Source organism: Magnolia sinica, chromosome 16 (genome assembly GCF_029962835.1).
Source record: "Magnolia sinica isolate HGM2019 chromosome 16, MsV1, whole genome shotgun sequence".
Taxonomy (NCBI): domain Eukaryota; kingdom Viridiplantae; phylum Streptophyta; class Magnoliopsida; order Magnoliales; family Magnoliaceae; genus Magnolia; species Magnolia sinica.
Window position 1 is genome coordinate 71909334 of NC_080588.1, and position 23932 is coordinate 71933265.

At 39.5% G+C, this 23932-nt stretch overlaps 1 protein-coding gene and 1 long non-coding RNA gene across 2 annotated transcripts; both read right to left on the bottom strand.

Annotated features, from left to right (window-relative positions):
- Window positions 1–5099: 5099 nt before the first annotated feature.
- LOC131228509 (uncharacterized) lies at window positions 5100–21845 on the bottom strand. The gene is made up of 5 exons (XM_058224197.1): window positions 21755–21845; window positions 15509–16430; window positions 14664–14864; window positions 12208–12403; window positions 5100–5624 (listed from the first exon to the last, which is right to left on the bottom strand). The coding sequence occupies exons 2-5, from the start codon at window positions 16373–16375 to the stop codon at window positions 5440–5442; spliced, it is 1449 nt and encodes a 482-aa protein (XP_058080180.1). The 5' UTR covers window positions 16376–16430; window positions 21755–21845; the 3' UTR covers window positions 5100–5439.
- On the bottom strand, window positions 7252–12194 carry LOC131228511 (uncharacterized). The gene is made up of 2 exons (XR_009162988.1): window positions 10111–12194; window positions 7252–10033 (listed from the first exon to the last, which is right to left on the bottom strand). It is a non-coding gene; the product is annotated as an uncharacterized LOC131228511 (long non-coding RNA).
- Window positions 21846–23932: the final 2087 nt, after the last annotated feature.

Genomic DNA, 23932 nt, shown 5'->3' on the forward strand with positions numbered 1-23932 from the left:
GATGGCTAATACAATGCATTTAGAAATTACACACTTGGCATGGAAGTAATTAGGAGCTTTGATAAGCCCACACGCATGTACAAGTCAGATAATGCACATGTTATGAAATATTCAAGCCATCCATCATGTGGGCCTCACCATGTAGATGCTTCTACTGAAATATAACTGTGGTGCACTCGGTAGGTGGGCTATGATATTAGAAATACGTGAATCAGTTAGTAAATTTCATCCAATTTTTCAAAATTGCATATTTTTATTTTTATTTTTGTAATTATGGCCCACAGGGCTAGTGAACGGATCTGATTCTTGGGGCGGGGAATCTACATAATGGTACAATTCTGATGTATGGACTTGATCAAGTCCGAGTCAACTCAGACGAGTTGCATTGGACTCGGATGAACCTTCGATACATATTTTAATTGGGAGTGGATTAGGTGTTACCTGTGTGGGGCCCATTTTGATGATTTTTGTATATCCACACCATCCATCCGTTTTTTCAGATCATTATAAGATGTAATACTAAAAACTAGTTAGATTCAAATTTCATGTGGATCACACCACTAGAAACAGTGGTGATTGACCATTTAAAAAAACATATGGGCCACAAAAGTTTTGGATAACGCTGATCTTTGAATTTTCCCTTTATCCAGATCTTATTGACCTTATCAACAGGTTGGATAGCAAATAAAATTTACGGTGGACCCTAGGAAGTTTTTAAATGTGGGTATTCAATCATCGGTGTTTCTTGTGGTGTGGTTCATCTGATACTTGGATTTGCTTAATTTTTGGTACCACCTCCTAAAATGGAATGTAAAAGGTATGGACGGCGTGGATATACATCACATCATCAAGGTGGGCCCCACGATAAGGGGTTGTTACCCAGGTAACACCTAATCCGCTCCCATTTAAATTAAGCATTCAGATCGATTAAATGCACCACATTTCGAGATTCGGATGCCTAATTCATGGGTGGGCCCGCCATCCCTCCTAAGTAAGTGTTAAATGGTGGTGAGGGTATCGCCGCCCCCGTCCACATGACTGGGTGGGCCACCTCTGATAGACTCATATATCTAAACAGATATGCTTATTTCCAATTGAATAAGTTACCATCCAACTAATAAATAAACTTCGACCTTTTAAGTCTGTGCGCAATCCAACCCGTCCAATAGGTTTAAGACAAGATTAGAATGTGCTGATCTTAAAATAGATCCATTCCTTTCATCAGGTGGTCCACACCATATAAAACAATGGATACCCACTGACATAAGAAATACATATGCAGCCCACTTACTGGGTGGATTAGGCTGACTTTTTTTGTGTAGGTTGATCTTTTGATGGGACCAACGTTTTGGATGGTTTGGATGTCACACATACATAATAGAATGAAAAGAATCCACTAGTTCGATGGTAAATTAGCAGTACCACCACTTGTATCTAGAAAAAAAACCATAATCAGAATACCATTGCATCAGCTGGATATGGTGCAAATGGCAAAAGTAGATTTGGCTAAGAGAGATACTGGTTGGTTAGGGTTGAGGATTGAAAGGGATCCCATCTCATGGCTCATATATTCTGTGGACCACCTAAGGTGGGGCCCATGTATCAGAATACCATCACATCAGCTATGAATACTACAAATGGATTCCATGGCTTCCATATATTCCCCCATTGATGAAAGTAGAACTAATCTGAAGAATATGGTTGACATTTTATTTCCAAATTGATTGAGGAAGCAATCCTTTTCATGGAGAATCATCCAACCATTGATTTAATGCTTTCTGTTGTATTTCTAATCTGTGATGTCAACTAGCAAGAGAAATGATTCCATGATTAGATTGCATGAATTCTGGAATCTAACGTCAGATTATGGAATTTGAATGATGCAACTGACCCTATATGTTCATTTAATCTGTTTGCTTGGATTGCATGTTCTGACTACGGTAGATATGAAACCATGATAAACCTGTCCTAATGAAGATTTGAATCGTGACTACACTTCTAGCTTCGATGGTCAAGATTGGCCTATTTGCTTAGAGAATTTAAAATGTGGACATGAAAAACTTCTAAAGAATCTTCATTAAAAAACAAACAAACAAACCTTAGTATTTGATAATTATTTTATTATTTGGTTTAAAGTATAGTTTTTTTTAGTTTTTTTTTTTTTTGAAAATTTTAAAAAATCAATGGTAAAAAAAATAAGAGTTGTCACTTATAAAAATGAAAATTTATATTTAGTAGTTTTTACTTATTTTCTGAGGGCTGATAGGATTTGTGGAAAGCATAGTAGAGGAAACCTTGTTTCTCAAAAAAAAACCTTATTATTTGAAAATAGTGTGAAAGGAAATTTTGATTTCCATGGTTGTTTTTAAATAAGATTTTCTTAAAATTTTTGGAATGTGTTTTCAAATTTATTGTTTGGTAAAATAAATTCGTAATAGTTATTGGCATGTGCCTGATTAATACATGATAGTCTAGAACACTTGACACATGGCACATAATGGATACTTGAAGTTGTATGGTAGCACATGTGACATAAGTGACATATATGGACATTAAAGGCAAATGGTGGCATATGCACATGTGGCACAATTAGAGTAATTGAAGCTCTATGGACAATAGCACATGTGAGGCACAAGCGAAAGATGGATGGTAGCACACCTAGTATAATAGTACATGTACAGCACAATAGGAGATGGAGAAAGGTAAGATGACACATGCAACACATGTGAGGCGCTTTATACAAGTGGGGCCCAAGTAAAGATGGATGCTAGCGCATGTGTCATGGTAACACTTATGCTACACAACAGAAGATGGACAATGGAAAGTTGGCACTTGGTCACATTTTAGGTGCTTTGTACAATAGGACCCAAGTAGAGATGGAGAGTGACACGTGGCATGGTGTCATTTGTGCAGCACAAAAAAAGATGGACAATGAAAAGTTGGCACATGCAACACATTTGAGGCGATTTGTACATTGGGGCTGAAGTGAAGATGGATGGTAGCACTTTAGAAGATGGATGGTGGAACATTGGCATACATGACACATGTGAGGTGATTGGAGATAGGTGGTGGCACTTGTGAATTTTATTCTTTAGAGATGGGGGGGAATTTGTTGATTTTCTAATAAAAAAATAAAATGAGAAATGATGTTTCCCACTAATTCCCATAAAAAAGTCTTCACAAAAAATAAAAATAAAAGTAGTTTTATGGGAAATGGTCTCTCCTTTCCTTTCAATCGAAACAGAACCAAGGAAAAGCTAGAAATTTAAATTTAAAAAAAAGGGTCCACAACATGAGAGGAATTGTATTCTATTCCACACTTTTCTCCATGAAAACAGGAAAAGATTGCAATGAAATAAGAAAGTTAAACAGCTTCATAAGAGAGTTTTAATGGTGGGGGGAGCACATCAATGCATAGGAAAACAAGTTAGGCACCATAGAAACGAGGTTCCTGACCAAACTAGATGCACGCACATGGTGTTTGGGAATGATGTGGAAATGGATACATGTTAAATGGGCGAACATTTTCCATTACTCTCTCTGCCTGCTTACTGCAGAAACACTCATTCAACCTTCACTAGTTATCTCTCTCACATGATTTGGTGATAGTTGAACTCTTTTCAGCATTGGAAATGGCAAACACCTGAAAATACCTAGCAAACATAATAGTAAAAATGGACTACCTTCTGCATTTCATACAAGTACAAATGACTTCATACAGAATCATTTGATAGTGTAGAGATCGCTTTTGTGTAAGCCACCTTGCAAGCAACGTCAGCACGGAATTTATGTCCCCCGTCTCTCTCTCTCTCTCTTTTTATTTTTTTTTATTTTTTTTTTTTTTGTCTTTTTCTTTTATGATATTGTCCGGCGAGTCTCACCGGCGGAGTCGCAGGGTTTGATCCCCATTCAAACGAGAAGATGGCATGAGCTCTCTTTGACGGAAAGAACATAAGTGAAAATGGTCATTGTGGGCTTGTCCATGGTTTCTGTATCTGTTTCATCTACGAATGTGGGCATCCATCAGAACAAGGAGAGGGATTTTTTTTATTTTTATTTTTTTTCGTTAGCTTGTTAGTACACCCCACTGTCAGTTAGACACTTCACTGTTAGCCACCCCCACTAAGGATCCATACCAAGACCTCAATGTTGAAACGAGGTATCTTTCACTCAGTCTACCACTTGAGCTATGGATCAGGGTGCAAGGACAGGGATTCTATTTCTGTTTTTATCTCCGAATGTGGGCAAATCCATCAGAACAATACAAGCCGTTGTATTATGGCCAGTATTGAGATAATGGGATCGAGTGTCATGTGTTGTTGGGGAGATGTGTGTGTAACATTGTATTATGGCCATGGGTGGGACGTGTCAACAAGTCATATGTGCATTCTTGTATTATTCCGGGACAGCCTTGACAGATTATTTAGGCAGATTTGGATGAACTATCAAATGGATTGCATTTTTTTTTTCACACACCCATACCATATGGGCACTTGATCCCATGATCTCGGAATCTCTCTACCGCTGAGCTATCGAGCCGGATCCAAATGAATTACAATTCTTAGTCTAATAGAAGTGGAATTTCTCACAAGGGGACATTGGAAGAGTCCTTGCCTCTTGCAAAGAGATATTTCCACAATGGATCTAACCGCCGGGTCCAAATAAGTAAAGAAAGTTCAAGAAAGAGAATTGAGAAAGACAGTGAATGATCCACATTCAATGTGAAAATGTCCGACAACATCCAATTGGAGATATTTCTTAGTCACAGCACATCCACAACAGGACCCACAAAGTGACGGGTCCAGATCACTGCATATGGCTGAACGTGCATGACTTTGGCGAGCGGAGTAAGGCCCTGTTGTCAGTTCCCTGCCCAGCCCAACTTTTTTTTTTATGGCTTCCCATAACACGTACCCTGCAATTTAAATTTTTTTAGTCAGAATCACCTTTTTCTTCTTTTTTTTTTTTGGGGTTCTTCCAAAACCACTCACACGGTGTGCCTCCAGGTGAGGCAGAAACTCGACGAGTGGTGGGCTTAGCCGGCCCACCAAAAGCCTCAAAGGGCCGCTGCTCATACAATCACCATTTCAAGTACCATGACAAGTATATAATGTATCTTAGTTATGCATTAGAATCTTGCGTACCAATATATACAACAAACTAATAAATATGGAAGCAAAAAAAAAAAAAAAAAAGCATTCCCGTATTAATGTATGTAACATGTCCTTCGCCACATGCATATGAGAAATTCAACTGTACATGAAACAGAGCTGAGGTTGGAATTTGAAATCCTATTTATATGTTGTGTTGATGCAGCGGTTGGATCCATCAATGAATGGTGTTGATGCAATGTGGAAGCAATGCCATGTTTGCATATATGGTCAGACCTGCCCGCTTCCATGGAGACGAGATATGTACACGAGTCATCTCAGCCAGAATCTAACATCTTAGCTCCACGAAGAGGTCTCTCAGAGCAGAGTACAACGGCTCGGCAGCCTTGGGTCTGTCAACGGTCCCAAGAAGAATGTCGGCAGTAGTAAGATAAGGATCGCCATAGAAGCGCAGATTGGTGTCCATCCTCGTTGCAACAAAGTTGCTTTCCAGCGACACTCCAATGAAAGCACCTGTTTTATATGTTATGGTAACATGAAATATTAGCTTTCTTGAAGCCAATTGAATCATACAAAAGGGGACGTACAAGATAACAAATCTACCTCATTTGTTACAATGGCTTTGCTCAGCCACACGTGCAACCTGGTGCACATGTGGGGCATGTAAACTCCACATCAGGTAGGCCGGATCCCAAAATCAGGCTGACTCATCAGGTTTGAAATGGTTGCCATTGGTCCACATTCAAATTACACAAGTCACCTCCCTAATGAGTAAAAACAGCTTTGATTTTATGGGTTTTGATCATCTACACAGCAGGGCCCACCAGATTGTTATCATGACATCATCTAAGCCTTATCCCAATTTAATTAGGGTCAGCGACGCCCACCAGATGCATAGCTCAAATGTGGTACACACATTCCAGGTTGGCAGATGTGGCAACATGTAGAAGTGCATATGGTGTTAGCAAAACTCTCGTTATGAAAACAAAAGGGGAAGAGGAAAACAACACAATATATGGTTAGGGATGAATATGAGCCCACATACGTGCATATTGCAGCATGCCACACATATGCCAGCTTGGCGCATTCATCAGATGCCACCATATAGACACTCTCGCCCAAGAATCAGGCAGATCAACTTGTCAGGTGGGACACAAGTTGTAAGTAAGTGGGAAAGGGGAAAGAAGAGAGAAGGAAGAAGAGAGGAACAGAAGGGAAAGACTTTTAAGGCACCGTCACTTGAGCTAGCCTCAGTGACTAGCACTCTTATATTATCATGAACAAGGTATTCTGTATCTGTAACGGTGGCCATAACAGTCACCAACATCACTGAGACGGGGGGCATAATGACCGCTACAACTCCCATAACAGTTGAAATTTTTTTGCCTGAAAAATTCTAAGATAATATCTAAAAAATTCAGAATAATGTAAATACTCCAAATATGTATTCATTTTTATGTAAATATTTGGAATATTCCAAATATGTCTCTAATGTTTACACATCACAATCAAACATTAGAACAACTAGAAACTATAGTAAGAGTGGTGGAAATCTGTTTTAAAATGATCTAAGAGAGTTTTGGAATGAAAAAGGCGAAAAAATTGATTGCTTCAAGATCATCACCTGTCACAATAATATCATCCACATAAACAATAACAATAGAGAGACCCACAGCACATTTGAAGAACAGAGTATGATCGGCACAACTCTGAGATTAGCCAAACTTCAACAGTGCATGACAAAAGTGCTTGAACCATGATCGTGGGGATTGCTTGAGACTATGGATGCTTTGCGAAGCTTACACACAGACCCTTACCAACAGTTGAGACAAAGCTAGGAGGAGCCATATATACTACTTCATGCAGATTCCCATGGAAGACGGCATTTTTTTCGTGTAGCTAATAAAGATGTCGTGAGAAATTGACAGTTAAAGAAACCAACACATGCACGGAGTTCAGCTTGGCAACAGGATCAGAAGTCTAATGGAAATCGACACCATCTGTCTAAGTAAACCCCTTGGCGACAAGGCAAGCTTTATGGCGTTTGACCTCACCAGTGGGTTTGTGTTTGAAAGTGAATACCCACTTACATCCAATGGCCTTCTTTTTAGTAAGAAGCTGAACAATATCCCAAGTCTGATTTATTTTTTTTTCAAGGTCACTCATCTCCTCCCAACATACCTTGTTTCCACTCAGGGAGCATGAGAGCAAGACAAACACTAGAAGGAACTAACATGGTAGAAATGTGGGAAAGAAATGCACAATATGAGGGAGAAAGAGAATCATAGGAAAGAAAGTTGGCAATTGGATGAGTAGTACATGACCTCTACCCTTTATGCAATGCAATAGGAACATTAAGAGAATTAGAATGTGAAGTCATACCGAGTCTAGAGCAGTGGATTAGAGAGTTAGGGAGAGAAAGATAAGAAAATCCTTACGGTGGACAATCTGAGGAAGAAGGGGATGGTCCTCCCCAACATATGCTTATGCTGCATGCAAGCTGAAGAGACAGTGGACCATCTGTTGCTGCATTGTCTGTTCGTTCGATCCATTTGGGTTGAGATTATGAATGAGTTCAATTTACATTGGTGCTTTCTGGGTGAGGTAAGCCAGTTCCTTCAAGCGTGGCACGGGGTGCATATTGGCAGGGTGAAGACAATTATCCGGAGGATGTCTGTTCTTGCGGTTTGGTGGTCGGTGTGGGGGGAGAGGAATAGTAGATGCTTCAAGAATATTTCTAATATGGCTGGCTCAGTGGCAACTAAGGCCAAGCATCTGATGATTGAGTGAGCCTCAAACATTAAGGACCTTTATGGTCAAGACTTTTTCTTCTTACGCCTGTAATTGTGGGCTGCTTACTCAGCAGCCATTCTCTTTGTTTTTGGCCTTTTTCTTAATGAATCCCTTCATCTTTCAAAAAAAAAACATATGCCTTTAGGCCACCAATAGAATGAGGTGGTCACTCACATGGAGGAAAGGTGGGCACAGAACCAAGATGAGACAATGTGTAGGAAATTTCCAGTATAGGAAGAAGCAAGAAGTCATGGGGTCCTTACTCTTGCCCCAGTGGTAGACTCACAGAGTTTCAACACCAAGGTCAAGGGTTCGAGTACCCATAGGTGGTGAAATCCCACTACGGCATGAGTGTGTAGGTGTGTGTGCGTGTCCAAAGAAAAAAGCAAGAAGTCATGAAAGACTCTCCAAAGGAGGAACAAGAAACTTCCCTTCAGATGAATAAAATAAAACATCCTCAAAGAAGGTGACATCCATTGGAACAAACCGTTTGTTTAGGATTCTGTGAGCAAAGTATTTGTATCCTTTTTATTACTAGAATAACCTTAAGAAGATACATTTGATGGACTTTGCATCAAGCTTATCTCGATGGATACCAGGAACATGAACAAAGCACATACATCCAAAAACTCTAGGAGGAATAGGAAAGAGAGGTTTAACCAGATGTAGAACTTGAATGGGGATCTTACCTCCAAGGATCCTAGTGGGCATCCTATTAATCAAATAGGCTGCACTAAAGACAGCGTTAGCCCATAAGTTCTTGGGAACATTCCTTTCAATTAGGAGAGCTCGAGCAACTTCAAGGAGGTGCCTATTCTTTTTCTCAGCCACTCCATTTTGTTTTGGGTATATGGAAGTATGGTCTAAAAGATTCAATACCATGTTCAAGTAGTTCTGAAATGCTGATGAGATGTATTCATAGCCACCACTAGATCTTAAAATCTTTATTTTGGCCTCGAATTGATTCCCTACCATCTTCCATCTTATGAAAAATCCAAAAGATGTAGAAGACTTTATCCTTAGATTTCATAAGACATACCCAAGTAATGCGAGTGGGATCATCAATAAAGGACACATAATATCAGTAACTAAATACAATGGTAACTGGAGAATGGCCCCAAGACATCAGAATGAATAAGAGTGAAGGGTGCATCACATTTTAGAGCTACCAGGATAAGAAGACAATGTTTGGTGAGTTAACATATTTCACAAAATAGTTCACTCAAACTACCATATACTTAAACAAAAAAGGAAGCAACAACTTCATAATACCAGTCGGAATATGCCCAATACACCGATGGCAGTACAAAATCCGATTAGTAGTTGACATAACATGACAAGAAGTTTGGAAGGCCGAGTCAACATCATCTGGGGGTTGAATGAGATAGATCCCTCCGCATTCACGCCCATCCCCAATCCTGTCTGGTTGGGGGTTTTTTTTTTTTTTTTATTTGAAATGGAATCCTGTCTAGTTGTCAAGTCATGAAAGGCAAAATAAGAAGGAAAGAAAGCTATACTACAGTTAAGAGACCAAGTAAGACGTAATAAATTTGAGGATAACTTTGGAACATGAAGAACAAAGGACAAGGATAAGGATGGAGAAACATTAACAGTACCGATGCCTTTAACACGAGTATAGAGACCATAGGCAATTTTGACATTACTGTTAGATCTAGGCAATGATGAATAGGAGAGGAACTATGAAGTCATACCAGTCATGTGATCTGTGGGGCCAGAATCCATGATCCAGGACTGACTGGCAGAAGAGGACGTTAGATGTGCATATGCAGATATACCTCATGAAATATAAAAGGACCCTTCCAGAAGAGCCAATGACAATTCAGGTTCACAATGTCTTCAACTAAGGATCGTTGCGTACCACTTGAAGACATCAGCTTCTGCGACTCATCATGAACAGAGTCAGGAGTGTCTGTAGCAGCAACATAACCCATCCTTGCGGGTCGAAAAACTAGATGTCTAGATCCCAACAGGTCTATCGAGTATGTCTAGGGCACAATGGGGTATACACTAGATTGTTGTGCTCGTCACTGAACAGATACACCAACCTTGACCAAAATCAATACGACGATGTCCCACATCAATACGACTACGACTCAGAGCAGCACATCCTGTACCATAATCGGAGTCACCATGACCAATATATTATAGCTGCTAAATTCAAGTCACTCATTGCAATCAAACCCACCTTTCCCAACATCTCCTCAACCCTGTCCACTACGACAGCCAATCACTACACTAAGCAGCATAGATCTGTCACAAGAACTGGAAGCAACATCCAACATCACTTTCTGATGACTTTCTTCTTGCTGAAGCAAAGAAAAGACTGTTCTATGAGAAGTGGCTCCCAACTAAGAATCTACTCCCAACACTACTATGCACAACATTGTCAGATCAATCTACAATGGACCAACTCAAACCATAACCCTCCAAGAACCGTAAAGTAATCTCCAAGGATCTCTCCCCCTGACGAAAATTTGCAATCTCTCATGTTAACTAAAACACACGAGCCAGTAAGCAGCAGCAACGGAGTCCCAAATCTCTTTAGCGGATTCATAGTACATAAACATGTCACTAATTTCAAGCTTCATCTAGTGAAGTAACCAGCTCATTATCATAATATTCCCAGCTACCCAATCTGTATGAGTAGGGTCAATTTTCTCAGGTTCCAAAATGGTCGCGTCTAGATATCCTTTCTTCCTCCAAGACTCCAAATGAACATACAGGCTGGACTTGGACCAAGCTAAATAATTTTCACCATCAAACTTGACGGTGGTAATCCGCAAACACGAATTATCATTCAATCTAACAACATTGACTGCTCTTTGAATCATCAAAGAATTTGAGTTATCACTTGAATGAAAAAGAAGCACCTTGCATATTGCGTGGTTAACTCTCCAGCTACTTGAAACTACACAAGAACATAAACAAGGTGCTCGTAGCTACTCACATATAAGTGCATATATAGCCCTAACACACCACGGAGTTTCTATATGAGAACATCAACCCAAAGCATCAGCAAAAGACCTTCAACATGGGTCGTACGGCAACTTCCCTCCACAAAAAAATCATATGACTCTCTCAAATCTCAATGGAAAGTCAAAAAAAAAAATTTACTAAAGAGATTGCACATGCTCAACCGTATCAAATCAATGTGAAAAAAAAAAAAAAAAACCCACACACGAAAAACAGAATCAACAAAACAAATTGGACACTTTTTCCGAAATTTTTCTATTTCAAATAAAACGCCACCAAATACTTGCCATAAAATCCCCAAAAGATCACCATAATTCTGCTCAATTCATCCTCTCCCAAATCCTACACTTTTCTTCTTCACTGAGCCATTCCATGGTACACTGCTGATATCACCCGTACAGCGTGATGACATCAGCAATGGACACCACTAAGAACACCTTCAACCAACCCTGAAGCTTGGCTCCAATACCAAGTAGAAAGTAGGAATGGAGATAGAAGAAAGGATAAAGGATAAAAGGAAAAGAAGAGAGAGATAAAAGAGAAGGAAGAAGAGAGGAAGACAAGGGAAAGACTTCTAGGGCACAATAGTCATTCGTGTTAGCTCCAATGAATTATTCACTCTTATATAATCATGAAACAAAAATACGGTACTCCTCGGGATTGCACACACACACACACACACACACACACACACATTTCTCTAAACTACATATTACATCTAAAAGGGGGAAAACAAATGGCCGGACTTTTCTTACCCATTAATTGTTTCTAACATCGCAGCCCAGCTGCTGAATGGACTAGATTTACTTTTAGGCGAGAATAACTAAAGGGTTAGACCAACCTGATGGATGGCTTGGATACTGCACCTATTGGCCGCGCTGGCACATGTGATGACGTGTAGACAGTATTCCTTGTACACATGATGGACTTCGCAAAGCTCTGAAAATGATAGCCCATGCAGAGTAATGGAGGCTTAGTTGCAAGAAGCATGAGCACATTTGGGCACAGGGGTGGAGCAACAAAACTCAGGAATGGGAGCACCACCAAAGAACCATCTAAATAATGTATTATTATCATTTTATTTAATAAAACTGAGATGGCAAAACAGATGACCTTGTAATTATGTCCAATTCAGTTATCAAGAAAATGATGGAATGATAATCAAGAAAGAAAAAAAAAAACTCTATTTATGATGGACTTCTTGCAACTGGCGTGTAAAAGATCAAGTCATCAATTCGAGATGCTTGCAGGTGTTCAAGTTGAAACATGGGCCATGGCCCAGATTTGGGAGCATGTTAAAACAGCTTACCTTTGCTACAACTGTACGTATAACACATGCCGGATCCTTTGATGCCGGCACGAAGATCAGCTTCCAGCACCCTTCCTACAGGTCCTGCTGCGGCACTCAAGCCAGCCCCAAGAGAGAAATGCATGCGGCTGGTAAATGCCTTCACAGCTTTAGAATCATGGAGCACGATGATGAAGTCTGTAAGCTCACCCCCGATCTGGGAAAACAAATTTGGGTTAGCCATATACTTCACATGTTTCTAGCAATTCACATAGCATCATCAAATGATACTCTTGGATAAGAATCTACAACGCACAAGAACACCCTTGATGACGATCCTTTACTCCGACAGTCAAAAATCTCTTTAACATGTAAAAAAATTTACAGCTAAATCCATTGAAAGGCAGATACATGAACAATATTCTTGCATTTATGCTCCTTTCTTTTGTAACTTATCTTGATAAGAAAAGCTACTATGATATGTGCTCATCAAACTTCTTTAGATGCTTGTCCTAACATATGGCAAAAATTATGGTGACTGTTGATCTGGTGGGCCACCATGTGGATGCACTACTGGCTGAACCAAGGTATTTAATAACGGTAACGGTGGCCGTTGATCTGGTGGACCACCATGTGGGTGCACTACTGGCTGAACCAAGGTATTCAATAACGGTAACGATGACCGTAATAGCCAACCTTATGGCCATTACGATAAGGGTCGTAATGGCCAATATAGCCTTAAAACGGCCTAAAGAAATTCTAAAGGAAGAAAATGTACCGGCCCATGACAGGGCCATTATGGGCCCCTTTTTTTTTCAAAATGGCTGTTACAGCCCCATATTACATAACAGCTCACAGTCCCACTGTTACCGTCATGTAACGTTCTTTACGGCTGTTGCATAACCACTTTTTAATACCATGGGCTGAACATTCACAGCAATTGGACAGTTCTGACCATGCAACAGAAACAAAGTTTGGCCGTTCAATGTGAACCCTCACTCAATTTTTTGGTTAACCAACCCTTTTTCAGGCCACTGATCTGATGGTAAACAGTCCAATCGCTTGCTTTGTTACCTGGCCCATTAAAAGGTGGCCCACAACAGTAATTGTCCTGATCATCATACAAAAGTGCAATTGTACAGTAGAGATGTCTGGTATACACTTCATGGAACTCCATGAAGCATGCTTGTCATGGGAGCACATGCCTTCAATGGTTCCAAGCATTCCTTCAATAGTTCCCTTTCTCCTCATCATTTGTTATAGTCCCTATCCTTTCTATCTTCTTCACCAAATCATTCTTTTCTATTCTTGTTCTAGCTGTGTTGTGGGCCATCTGGGCTGAAAGAAACAATCGTTGCTTTAGGGACAGGAGCGTGTCTTCGGCAGGGGTTTTCTCCAGAGTTCTTGTGCTGTTTAGGGACTGGGCTCCTTGAATCTTTCTTTCTGGGGTCTCTTCAAGACATGGGTCTGGTTGTTGTACTTTTTGTTTAGGTTTTTTAGGTTTTTTAGGTTTTTTTAGATGTTTAGCTGCTTTTCTGTGAACAGTTTCTTTAGGCTTTCCAGTTTCATTTCTCTTTTTTCTTTCTTTTTCCTTTTCTTCTTTTTCCTTCTCTGTGTTGTTGTCTTTGCTTTTGTAGTCCTTTGTTTGCATTAATAAATCTCTCACCTTTCAAAAAATAAAAAACATTCTTTTTTATTATTGTTTTTCCCTGGACTCTATTTTATGTTTCAAGAATTTTCCATTTTCATTGTTTCCTAGCAAACCCAAGTAGACTAAACAAAACTCAGAAATCCATCACCGATTTCAAGTCCATTTAATTTTTTTTTAACATCAGCATTTTAAATTGCTTATACTATGTAGCGTAGCTTAGCTTTCACACTGTAGCTCATGGAAATAGCTTAAGTCACATGTACGTACGCTACATGCTATGTAGCCTATGTTACATGCTATGCTGTTTACAAGTTATTTTTCACTAAGAATTAAAATTAATTAGTTTTCAATTATTTGTTATATTTTTCTATTTTCAATATATATATATATATATATATATATATATATATATAGTTACGTTTTTCAATGATTTCAGTAAAATAATATAAGCAGCAGTTTTAGATCAATTCCATTGCTATTTTGTTATCTTTATACTTAATCTTTGCCCTATTTTTCCTATCATTTTAGGATGTGTTTGGTTGCACTAAATACCATGAAATTTCATTATTAATAAGTCTAATTTGGTGCAAAATATCATGAAATTTTATGGCATTTTGATGCAACCTTAGTTAAAAAAATAAATAAATAAATAAAAGTAACTTGCAAGCTACACACTATGTAGTTTATGCCTCAATCTTCAAAGGGGTGAATACTACACTACATGCTATTCTCTGTTTAAAACACTGTTAAACATTACGTCCCAGAAATGGTATAATCAGTTTGAATCCCAAACAATAAATATGAGATACTCTTATTGTACATATACCTGTGCTCCCCATCCTAACCCAAGAGAGAGTATAGCTGACGGTGCGGACCACGACCCATCCATCCTTCGAGCAACTACCAAACCAGTGCCAAGTTTGTACGTAAGAAGTGCGCCCATTTTGGCAACTGTCAAAATGGCCAGTCCTTTAGCTCCTTTTAGGACTGCCTGTGGTATGGATTTCTCTGGGTTTAACCTGGCAACCTGCATTTGCCAATCAACCAAACAAAATATTAAATACAAAAGAAGCTTGCAGACAATACACTGGTTGAATTGTGCAAATGGCTTCACAAGTTGAACTCAAGCCATTCATGTAAGCTTCTATGTAAAGCAAACACCCAAAACTTTGAATTTGCCCAGGTACTCCCTTTTCATTTCCTTGGCTAAGCCATGATCAATGTGTGTTGAAGGCTATGAATAGAAGAGTTATAGGGTGGGTCCTGATGCATCACGGCATCTATAGTGTACTGATGCAAGCAGTCTGCAGACTCCGTATAGATGGGTCAATGGATTGGTGGTACTGATCGTTTGATGTGATGTGCCCCATAGGGATAGGGAATATTCAAAAACTTCCAGATTGGAAGATCCTAACCATGAAATCTTTTTTGGCCTATATTATAGTCTTTAACCATGGATTTGTACAAATAGATCGAAGGTTTAGGTTCTTCCAATCTGTGAGATTTCTGAGGCACCCCAAATCCATAATGGAACCCATCAGATCATTGGTCTGGACCCCACTTGTACAGACTGGGTGTGTCAGGACACCAGACATGTTCTGATGCATCATAACCAAATAAATTCCTATCTATATTGGTAGACAGATTCTCAATGGGCATAAAAGATGGCACCTGGCAGTAACTGCGCAAAGCATTCGATGACTTGTATATCTCTTGTTCCATAGACAAACCCACTGGCATATTTAACCACCCTCTCATGCATGTCCAATCCATCACGTCATGCTTTGCTGCCTGAGCAGAGTTGCCGATGGAGTTTATCAATATGCCTTGCAAAGGATCAAGCCTATCATAGCAGGTGTCACACACCCTCTGCGGGTCCCTCTCTCTGAATTTAACGGGTAACAAACATCTCCCCTTCGTGCAAGCCCTACAAAAAATAGCTCCACAGAAACGACAATGATGCCTGCCACGGGTAAGGGGAGTGAAAGGAGCATTGCACTGCATGCAAGCCTTAGTAGAACTATCTGGCAACCATTCAGGAGGGTCTGCTTCCAAGACCTCTCTATAAGCATTATAATTGATACCATCTGGCTCGAATAGTGGTGGGGCACTCGGTATGTAAACTGAAGAATGCAAGAAAGTGTCCCCGTTCTTTCCAGACCCAAGGAATGAAATATTGGAACTGGAATCCCTCTTGCTCTCCATGCCATTAGGGCCTTTATTACGCCCTGTCAGGATAGCAACTATCCCACCCAAAACGTTCTTCAAATTCACTTCAGGATGCATGTTGGGCTGATCATGAACCCAAGGATCCCCACTTGATTCATATCCGTCATCAAGAACGTCAGACTCAAAGGGTGATTGGTAAGGATATTCTTGTTTCAAAGACCTTGAACCTGGTAAATGAGCATTCCTTCCTTCAGGGGCAGTCAAGACACCATAATCTTCTTCATAAAGGTAATTAGAATCCGCTTTATCAAGCTTCGAAAGTGAAGAATAGGAAACTCTTCCTTCAGATGTTGCCATACACTTTGTCATGGATCAGTGCCAAACACAACAAGGAGCTTTTACCACAGGTTATAAAAAAAATTTCCTGTCAGAACCACAAGCAGATAGCATAGTGATATAAGATTGGTGTTCCTCAATTGATTAGATCAGTTATAAGGAATGCATCAACAAAATGGAAAAGGAAGAACAAAATAGCTCCCAAGCCTTAGGCACCCAAATACGTCTTTAGCAGTTGAATCTCCACAAGTATTTGCCTGCTTTCTAGCATTGATATAGACATACTACCATGGTAATAGGTAAATATGAAAGAAAAGAACAGATAGAACAAGAACCAGTATATCTTAAGTCCCTGGAAGCCCATTTTAATGCCGTAATTCAATCCAAGATCATTAGAGACTAATACGTGATCCAGAAAGAAACCTGCTTCACAAAAATTGTATGTGGATCTTACAGAAAATATTGGAAGCAGTTCCCTATATTTAATGATTTCAAAGTAATGTATTATAGATGGAGGAGCTCTGAAATGAAACGGCAAGCAACATACTTTGGCCTACTTTGTCCCAAAATCTGTTTCATTTGAACGTTTGATAGAGTTAATTACTGCACTGGAATGCCATAAATTGATTAAACTTCCATGCAAAATATTAGAGCATGGTTGACAAACATATATTTGTCTCTTTTTTAATCTTCCAAAATGTTTTAAAAAATATCTTGTTAGATTCAACCCAATCCTATTTGGGCCTTTCATGATTCTACAATCTGTTTCAGCTCAGGTTTCAATTTTCCAAACATTGGTCAAGATTGATGGTTGGACCAAGTAAACAGATCTCCATCAAAAGGAAAATCAATCAGCTCTACAAATTCCACATAATCCAGCATACGCTTCGTAATTCTAGAACCACATGTCTTCTTAGAGGCAAACCTTATGACATTAAAATCTCCCCCTACACACCACAAAGACTTCCATTGTCTTCGGATTTCTTTGAGCTCGACCCACATGTCCTCCCCGGAAGTGCCTCCCTTGCATTCGTAATTTGATTGAAGATGATAGCCGAAGGGCTTCTTTACTTTTTTTCTAACTCTTTTTTATCCATGGTTTTGAATATTGGTATCGGGGGGGGGGGGGGGGTATCGGGCTGGCAAAAACGATACACTATGGGTATCGCATATTGATATCGGTCTATATCGGACCGTATCGACCCTCATCAGTTGAAAAATAATAATAATAATAAGCCAAAGAATTAAGGAAAATATCAGAAAAAATAGAATAATAAGATATTCAAGAGCCTATCATTTATTTTATTTTTTTGTATTTCGAACATGCATATGATGGTGTATCAAACCATTCTTTGATGAGAATGTTGTATGTCAGTTTCACTTGTTGAAGGTCAACTAAATGAGTCGTAATTGAACACAATTTAAGCATGATTTGGTGAATTAGGGCCCACTACATTGAAATACAACAAAAAGAATATGGAAATATCAAAAAGAAAGTGAAGGTTTATCCTTCTTTCCAATTTTTTCCATAATGGTCCACTTCGCTTCGACTTATCAAATCCCATTCAAATCATTTGTTTTTTTATCACAAAATACATATCGATCTAGCCTAAAATGAGTTTTTAAGCTTCCCTCAGGGTTTAAATGAAAAAAAAAAAAGAGGAGACAAGTGAAATTTTGAAAAAAATAAAATAAAATTGGGCTTTTATGGGCGTATTGATCTGTATCGGCCAATACGGGCCGATATGAATCAGTTTTTTCGTGTCGAGCCGATACGGCCCTGTATCGTGTATCGTCTTGTACCGATACAGCCGTATCAGCCAATACAATACTGATATTTAAATCTATGCTTTTTTACCTTTCTAATCTCATGGACCACGTCTCTGTTTTCTAACTCATTGAACACAACTTGGAGGTTCTAATTGGGGGATATTGCCAACGGACCCAACTCAACTGTTATGGTAGCCTTTCTACACGGGATTTGAAAATTTGCTAAGGGATAATCACCAAGCTATGTCAGTTTCCACGTAATAGCATCCTTCCTTTTGAATAAAAATTTTCCATCATTGGATGTGAAAGTCTTCCTCCGAGGCACCAATTTGAGAATAATCAAGGAAAACTTAAGTCTCACACTCAATCTTAACATCTTGCTGCAATGCCACTACTTTTGCACAGCTGGAATCCCTAACTCCAATAGGGCTGAAAATTTCCATCAAAATGCACCATCGATCATCTCTGATAATACCTCCAATGCCCGCTTGACCTGGCAAGCAATGGCAAGGATGTACAATGTGGAACTCGAGAAGAAGCTTCAAAAACCCACTTTATAGACCAGTGCAACACATAGGAATGAGAATTGAATGAAGCTCCACTAGCCTTGCATCTTCAAAGAAAACTTTCCACATCCATTTCTTCAGTATTTCTTTGCTTCTTTCACCATCCCTAACACTAATCTCCTTGCTCCATACTTTCATCTTAGATTTAATGGCTGGCAGCTTTCTTTTGTAAATTGGAATCCAGCCCATCCTTCGATTCTAATCGCATTCCACCACTCTGCTATCATCTGAATAAAACCATGATGCTCTAGCCATTAATCCTCAAACCTATAAGGTTTCAGGCCCAACTAACATCCACAGCTTTAAGAAATGAAGCATGATCAGACACGGGCTTCCACAGAATATAGTGTTTGGTGAAGGAGAAATTTTCTTCCAAAAAAATCTATTGAGAGTGCACATTGGGGGGGTGGGGGGTGGCTGATGGTTTCACCAAGTAAATGGACCTCCATCGAAAGAAAAATCAATCAGCTTGACAAATTCTGCAAAAACCAGCATACACTTCGTAATTCTAGAACCACGTGTCTTCTTAGAGGCAAACCGAATGACATTGAAATCTCCCCCTACACACCACATAGAATTCCACTGCCTTCAAATTTCGTTGAGCTACACCCACATGTCCTCCCTGGAAGTGCCCTTGCATTCATAATTGATTGAACAACCCTCTTACCTTTCTAATCTCATGGACCATGTCTTTGTCTTCAAACTCATTGAACACAACTTGGAGGTTCTAATTGGGGGATGTTGCCGATGGACCCAACTCAACTGGTATACTCACCTTTCTGCACTAGACTTGAAAATTTGCGGAGGGGTAATCACCAAGCTTTGTCAGTCTCCACCTGATAACATCCTTCTGAAACAATCTTTGCAGGTCAGCCTGGATCTAAATTGGGTAGGGGCACGATGGTCTGGGAACATTTAGGATAATTCACTTTATTCTTATGTTCATCTACTCAAGCTTTCAACCCATCTTACAAATCCAAGAGAGGAGTGGTGACAATACTGCTAATATTTTGGCAGATTCAGGACAGCATTTGGATGCACCATTGAATTGACTTGCAAGCATAAGTCAAATAAATTGGAAATAACCATATTGTAATTTCCTAGTTATTGACTTTCCAATTCTAGATAGAATAGACCTTCAAACGAAACTTGCCAAGTTTGAGGATTGATTCCACAATTCACAATTCATGAGATGCCTAGTGAATCCTGTCTTCTGAATTTGGCTCGTCATCAGTTTGTTTTGCTCAAATCGCCTCATTAAGTAGCTACCTTCCAAGACCCAATTTGTTCAACTCCTAAATCTAACTCATTTAGTACAAAACAAGTTTTCAACCCATCTTACAAATCCAACTAATGCAAGTGGTGAAATAACTATCTAATTTTTCGCAAATTCGTGATGAACATAACTCATATAGTACAAAAATTCACTTTAAATCTATTCTTATGTTCAAGTCTACTCAGAGCGAGCTTTCAACCTACCTTACAAATCCAAGCAACACAAGTGGTGAAATAAGTAGCTAATTTTGGCACATTTCTCCCAAATCTAATTAACTTTACATATATATTTATGTTCATCTACTCGACGCAAGCTTTCAAGCCATCTTACAAATCCAAGGGTAGTAAAAATATGAGCTAATTTTGGCAGATTCAGGGAAGTGTTTGGACTAACGAATCAATTTATTGAAATGGAGCCAAGAAGACGCAAAAACTGTAATTTTTTCTTTCTTGTGTTTGGATGAACTATTGAATTGACTTGCAAGCATAAGTCAAATAATTGGAAATCAACAAATTGTATTTTCCTAGTTATTGACTTTCCAATTCTAGAAGGAATAGATCTTCAGACGATACTTGCTAAGTTTGAGGTTTCATTTCACAATTCATAATTCATAAGACGCCTAGTGAATCCAGTCCTCTGTATTCGGTTCATCATCAGTTTGCTCAAATCGCCTCATTAAGTAGCTACCTTCCACAACCCAATTTGTCCAACTCCTGAATCTAACTCATTTAGTACAAAATTCACTTTAAATCTACTCATATGTTCAAGTCTACTCTGAGCGAGCTTTCAACCCATCTTACAAATCCAAGTAACAAAAATGGTGAAATAAGCAGCTAATTTTGGCATATTTGTCCTGAACCTAACTCATTTAGTACAAACAATCACTTCAAATCTATTCTTATGTTCAAGTCTACTCAGAGCAAGCTTTCAACCCATCTTACAAATCCAAGTAACACAAGTGGCGAAAAAACTAGCTAATTTTGGCAGATTCGGGAGGGGGGGGTTTCAACAAGAATCCTTTCCAGTGAATTCAAGCATAAGGAATTCACAGATTCCATTTGCTCAATTCAAGTGAAATCGGTAATTATGAAATCCTGACAAAATGCTTCAAACCCAATCTCTCTCAACCTACAACAAAAGTATCCACCCACCACCTTTCAAAGAAATTCCAAATTTGCATATTCCAAATCTAGATTTCTGTTACCTTTGATAACATTGTAACAGATTTTATAGGCATGAATTGACTGAAACTGCCGTTTGATAAATTACATAATGCATCCGGGGCCATACACATCGAGCATACGATGCATCTATCCCACACAAGATGGCCGATCCTTAATCAAGACAATATAGACGGCATCAACTCAAGGGCCAGTTTTTTTCGAAACCAGGGGTAATTGATGCATCCAGGACCATGAACATAGATCAAAGGGCATATACAGCCTATGCAAGATGACCAATCGACAATTCAACCAATCCAACCGTCCGGATTACCTTGATGGAGTATCAGCCATCTTGTGTGGCCTGGATGCATCGTTAAAGTATTGCTTTTCATAATAATATAATTAGGGCAGAAAAGATTTATAAATGAGATCAATAAGAAATTCCGAAAAATGATAGCTTATGCGAGCATTGAGATGTGGATTTTGAACGAAGAATTGGGAGAATCTCGGAGGATTTGGGATTTGTTCGAACACAGAAATTAAAACGGAATCGGAAAAGTTTGGGATTGGAATCAAAGGAAATCGTAAAACGGGAATTTGATTTGCAAAAGGAGAGATGGGAAGATCGAATCCATACCTCTTTGTGCAGCGCGATTTTTCTCCTGCGACGGAAATTCCACCGATTTCCTCTCTCTCTCTCTCTCTCTCTCTCTCTCCAGCTTTGTAAGGCAGGGAATGGAAAGGCGCTGCGGCACCTTGGAGTTTTGCTAAAGACGACACGCAACTGTGATCGCGGCCACACGTGCGGACCCGGCACGTGTGTGGCATCCTAGCCATACCCTGTGAGGACCCGTGTATCAAACTTGCGCGGGCCAAGTTCGTTAAGTGGGCCACACTTGTACGTTATCGGTTGATGGGCGAATGGGGTTTTGCCAGCTGTCTAAATTTAGGGGCCCCGAATGGCCTATCTGATTAGTGGACCGGCCTGATATTGGGGACAGTTCTTATTGACCGTAGGGCCCATCAGATGGACGGATTTCGTGTTCCGTGCATGTCAGGGCGCGGATTAGGTGTTAACCTTACCCTGGGGCCCACCTTTATATTTTTTTTTATGTATATCCATGCCGTTCATCCGTTTTTCCAGCCCATTTTAGAATGCGGTCCCAAACGTTAACCACATCCAAATCTCAGAAGGATCACCCCAGAGGCAACAATGGCGATTGACCGGCCTTCATTAAAAACTTCCTATGGCCCACCGTAATATTTATTTGTCATCCAACCTGTCGATAAGGTCAAGCAGTTCTAGATGAAAATACAAATATCAACTTAATCCAAAAAGGAAAAAAGAAAATCAGCCTACCAAAAAAAATTAGTGGTCATTCGCCCAATTTTTCCAGTTATAGTATCCACCTTAGATTTGGGTCTCTTTAAATTTTGGGATCCCGAACTAAAAATGAGCATGAAAAACGGATGAACGGCGTGGATATACAATTCATTCATTAAGTTAGGCCCGACACGGTAAGGGCCTAATCAACCCGTTAGACAGTTGTACGAGGCTGATATTTTAGTTGGCATTTTAACAGATGAAAGCCCAATAAATAAATGAACCAAGCTCACAATGATCTTGAGATTCTGGGCTTAGACTGATTTTTCAGGCCCATATTTGTAATGGGCTAAGCTTGGAATTCAAGGATCTGGGCCGGAACAAGCCCATTATCACACCTTGATATGTGCTTTCAAATGATTAAAAAAACCCTGATTTTTAAGATATGGATATATTTCTACCGGGGCTTATATGGTCATCATGCTTTCATTAAGTGGGGCCCATGGTCTGATGCTGCAGATCATTGATCTTTCGCCCAGAAAATTCTCGATTTGATGGATCCTAGCCATTTGAGCCGACCAGCCTGGCCCATTTCATGATTGGATCATACTAGCCATATGGCTAATTTCCCCTAAAATGGGCGGCCCATATCAATTGTAGGTGAAAGGGTCTAATCATCAATCTGGACCATCCATCACATGAGCTACTCTTAATTGCATGTGACTTGGACGTACCATGTTATGAATTTATTAACCATCATGCAATCCCCTCCTACTTCCTCATGACCTTTGACTAGATCATCCTAACAATCCGATTAATGGCTAAGAAAATGAATGATCGTTATTCTTTGCAGGAGATGGGTCGAATTATCAATCTGGAAAGTCCATCAAACGGGTCCCACTTTCTAAATCATCCTCACCATTTGATCTCAGATTGGAAAAAATTGGACGTTCAAGATCGAATGTAAGAAAGGTCCATGAATCAATGTGAAGTGTTCAGGCTCCACTTTCTATTAGACGCCTCCTAAGAAACACTTTGATTAGGTCATCCTAAACATTTGATCTAAGGTCAAGAGAATGGATGGTCCAAAATGATTATAAGAAAAGGGTGTAATCATAAACCAAGATATCATGTTTGACCCACTTAAATCACTTTGATAAGATCATCCTAACCATCCAACTAAACAACTACGAGAAAAAGGGTTTAATCATCAATTTGGATTGTCCATCAGGTGGGCCCATCCTTTATTGGGTGTAATTGAAAGAATCATAATGATCAAATCATCAAAACCATTCTGTCAATGGCCACATAAAGGATGGCCTGGATTGACCGTAGGAAAATGGGTACAATCACCTATTTGAATCGTCTATCACGCAGAATCCAATGTGGGGTCCACTTGATACTTGGATCGGGATCACACCCAAATCGATTGGATGATGAAACAAAAGGACAATTGTAAACCGTTTGATTAATTATCAGTAAAAGGAATGG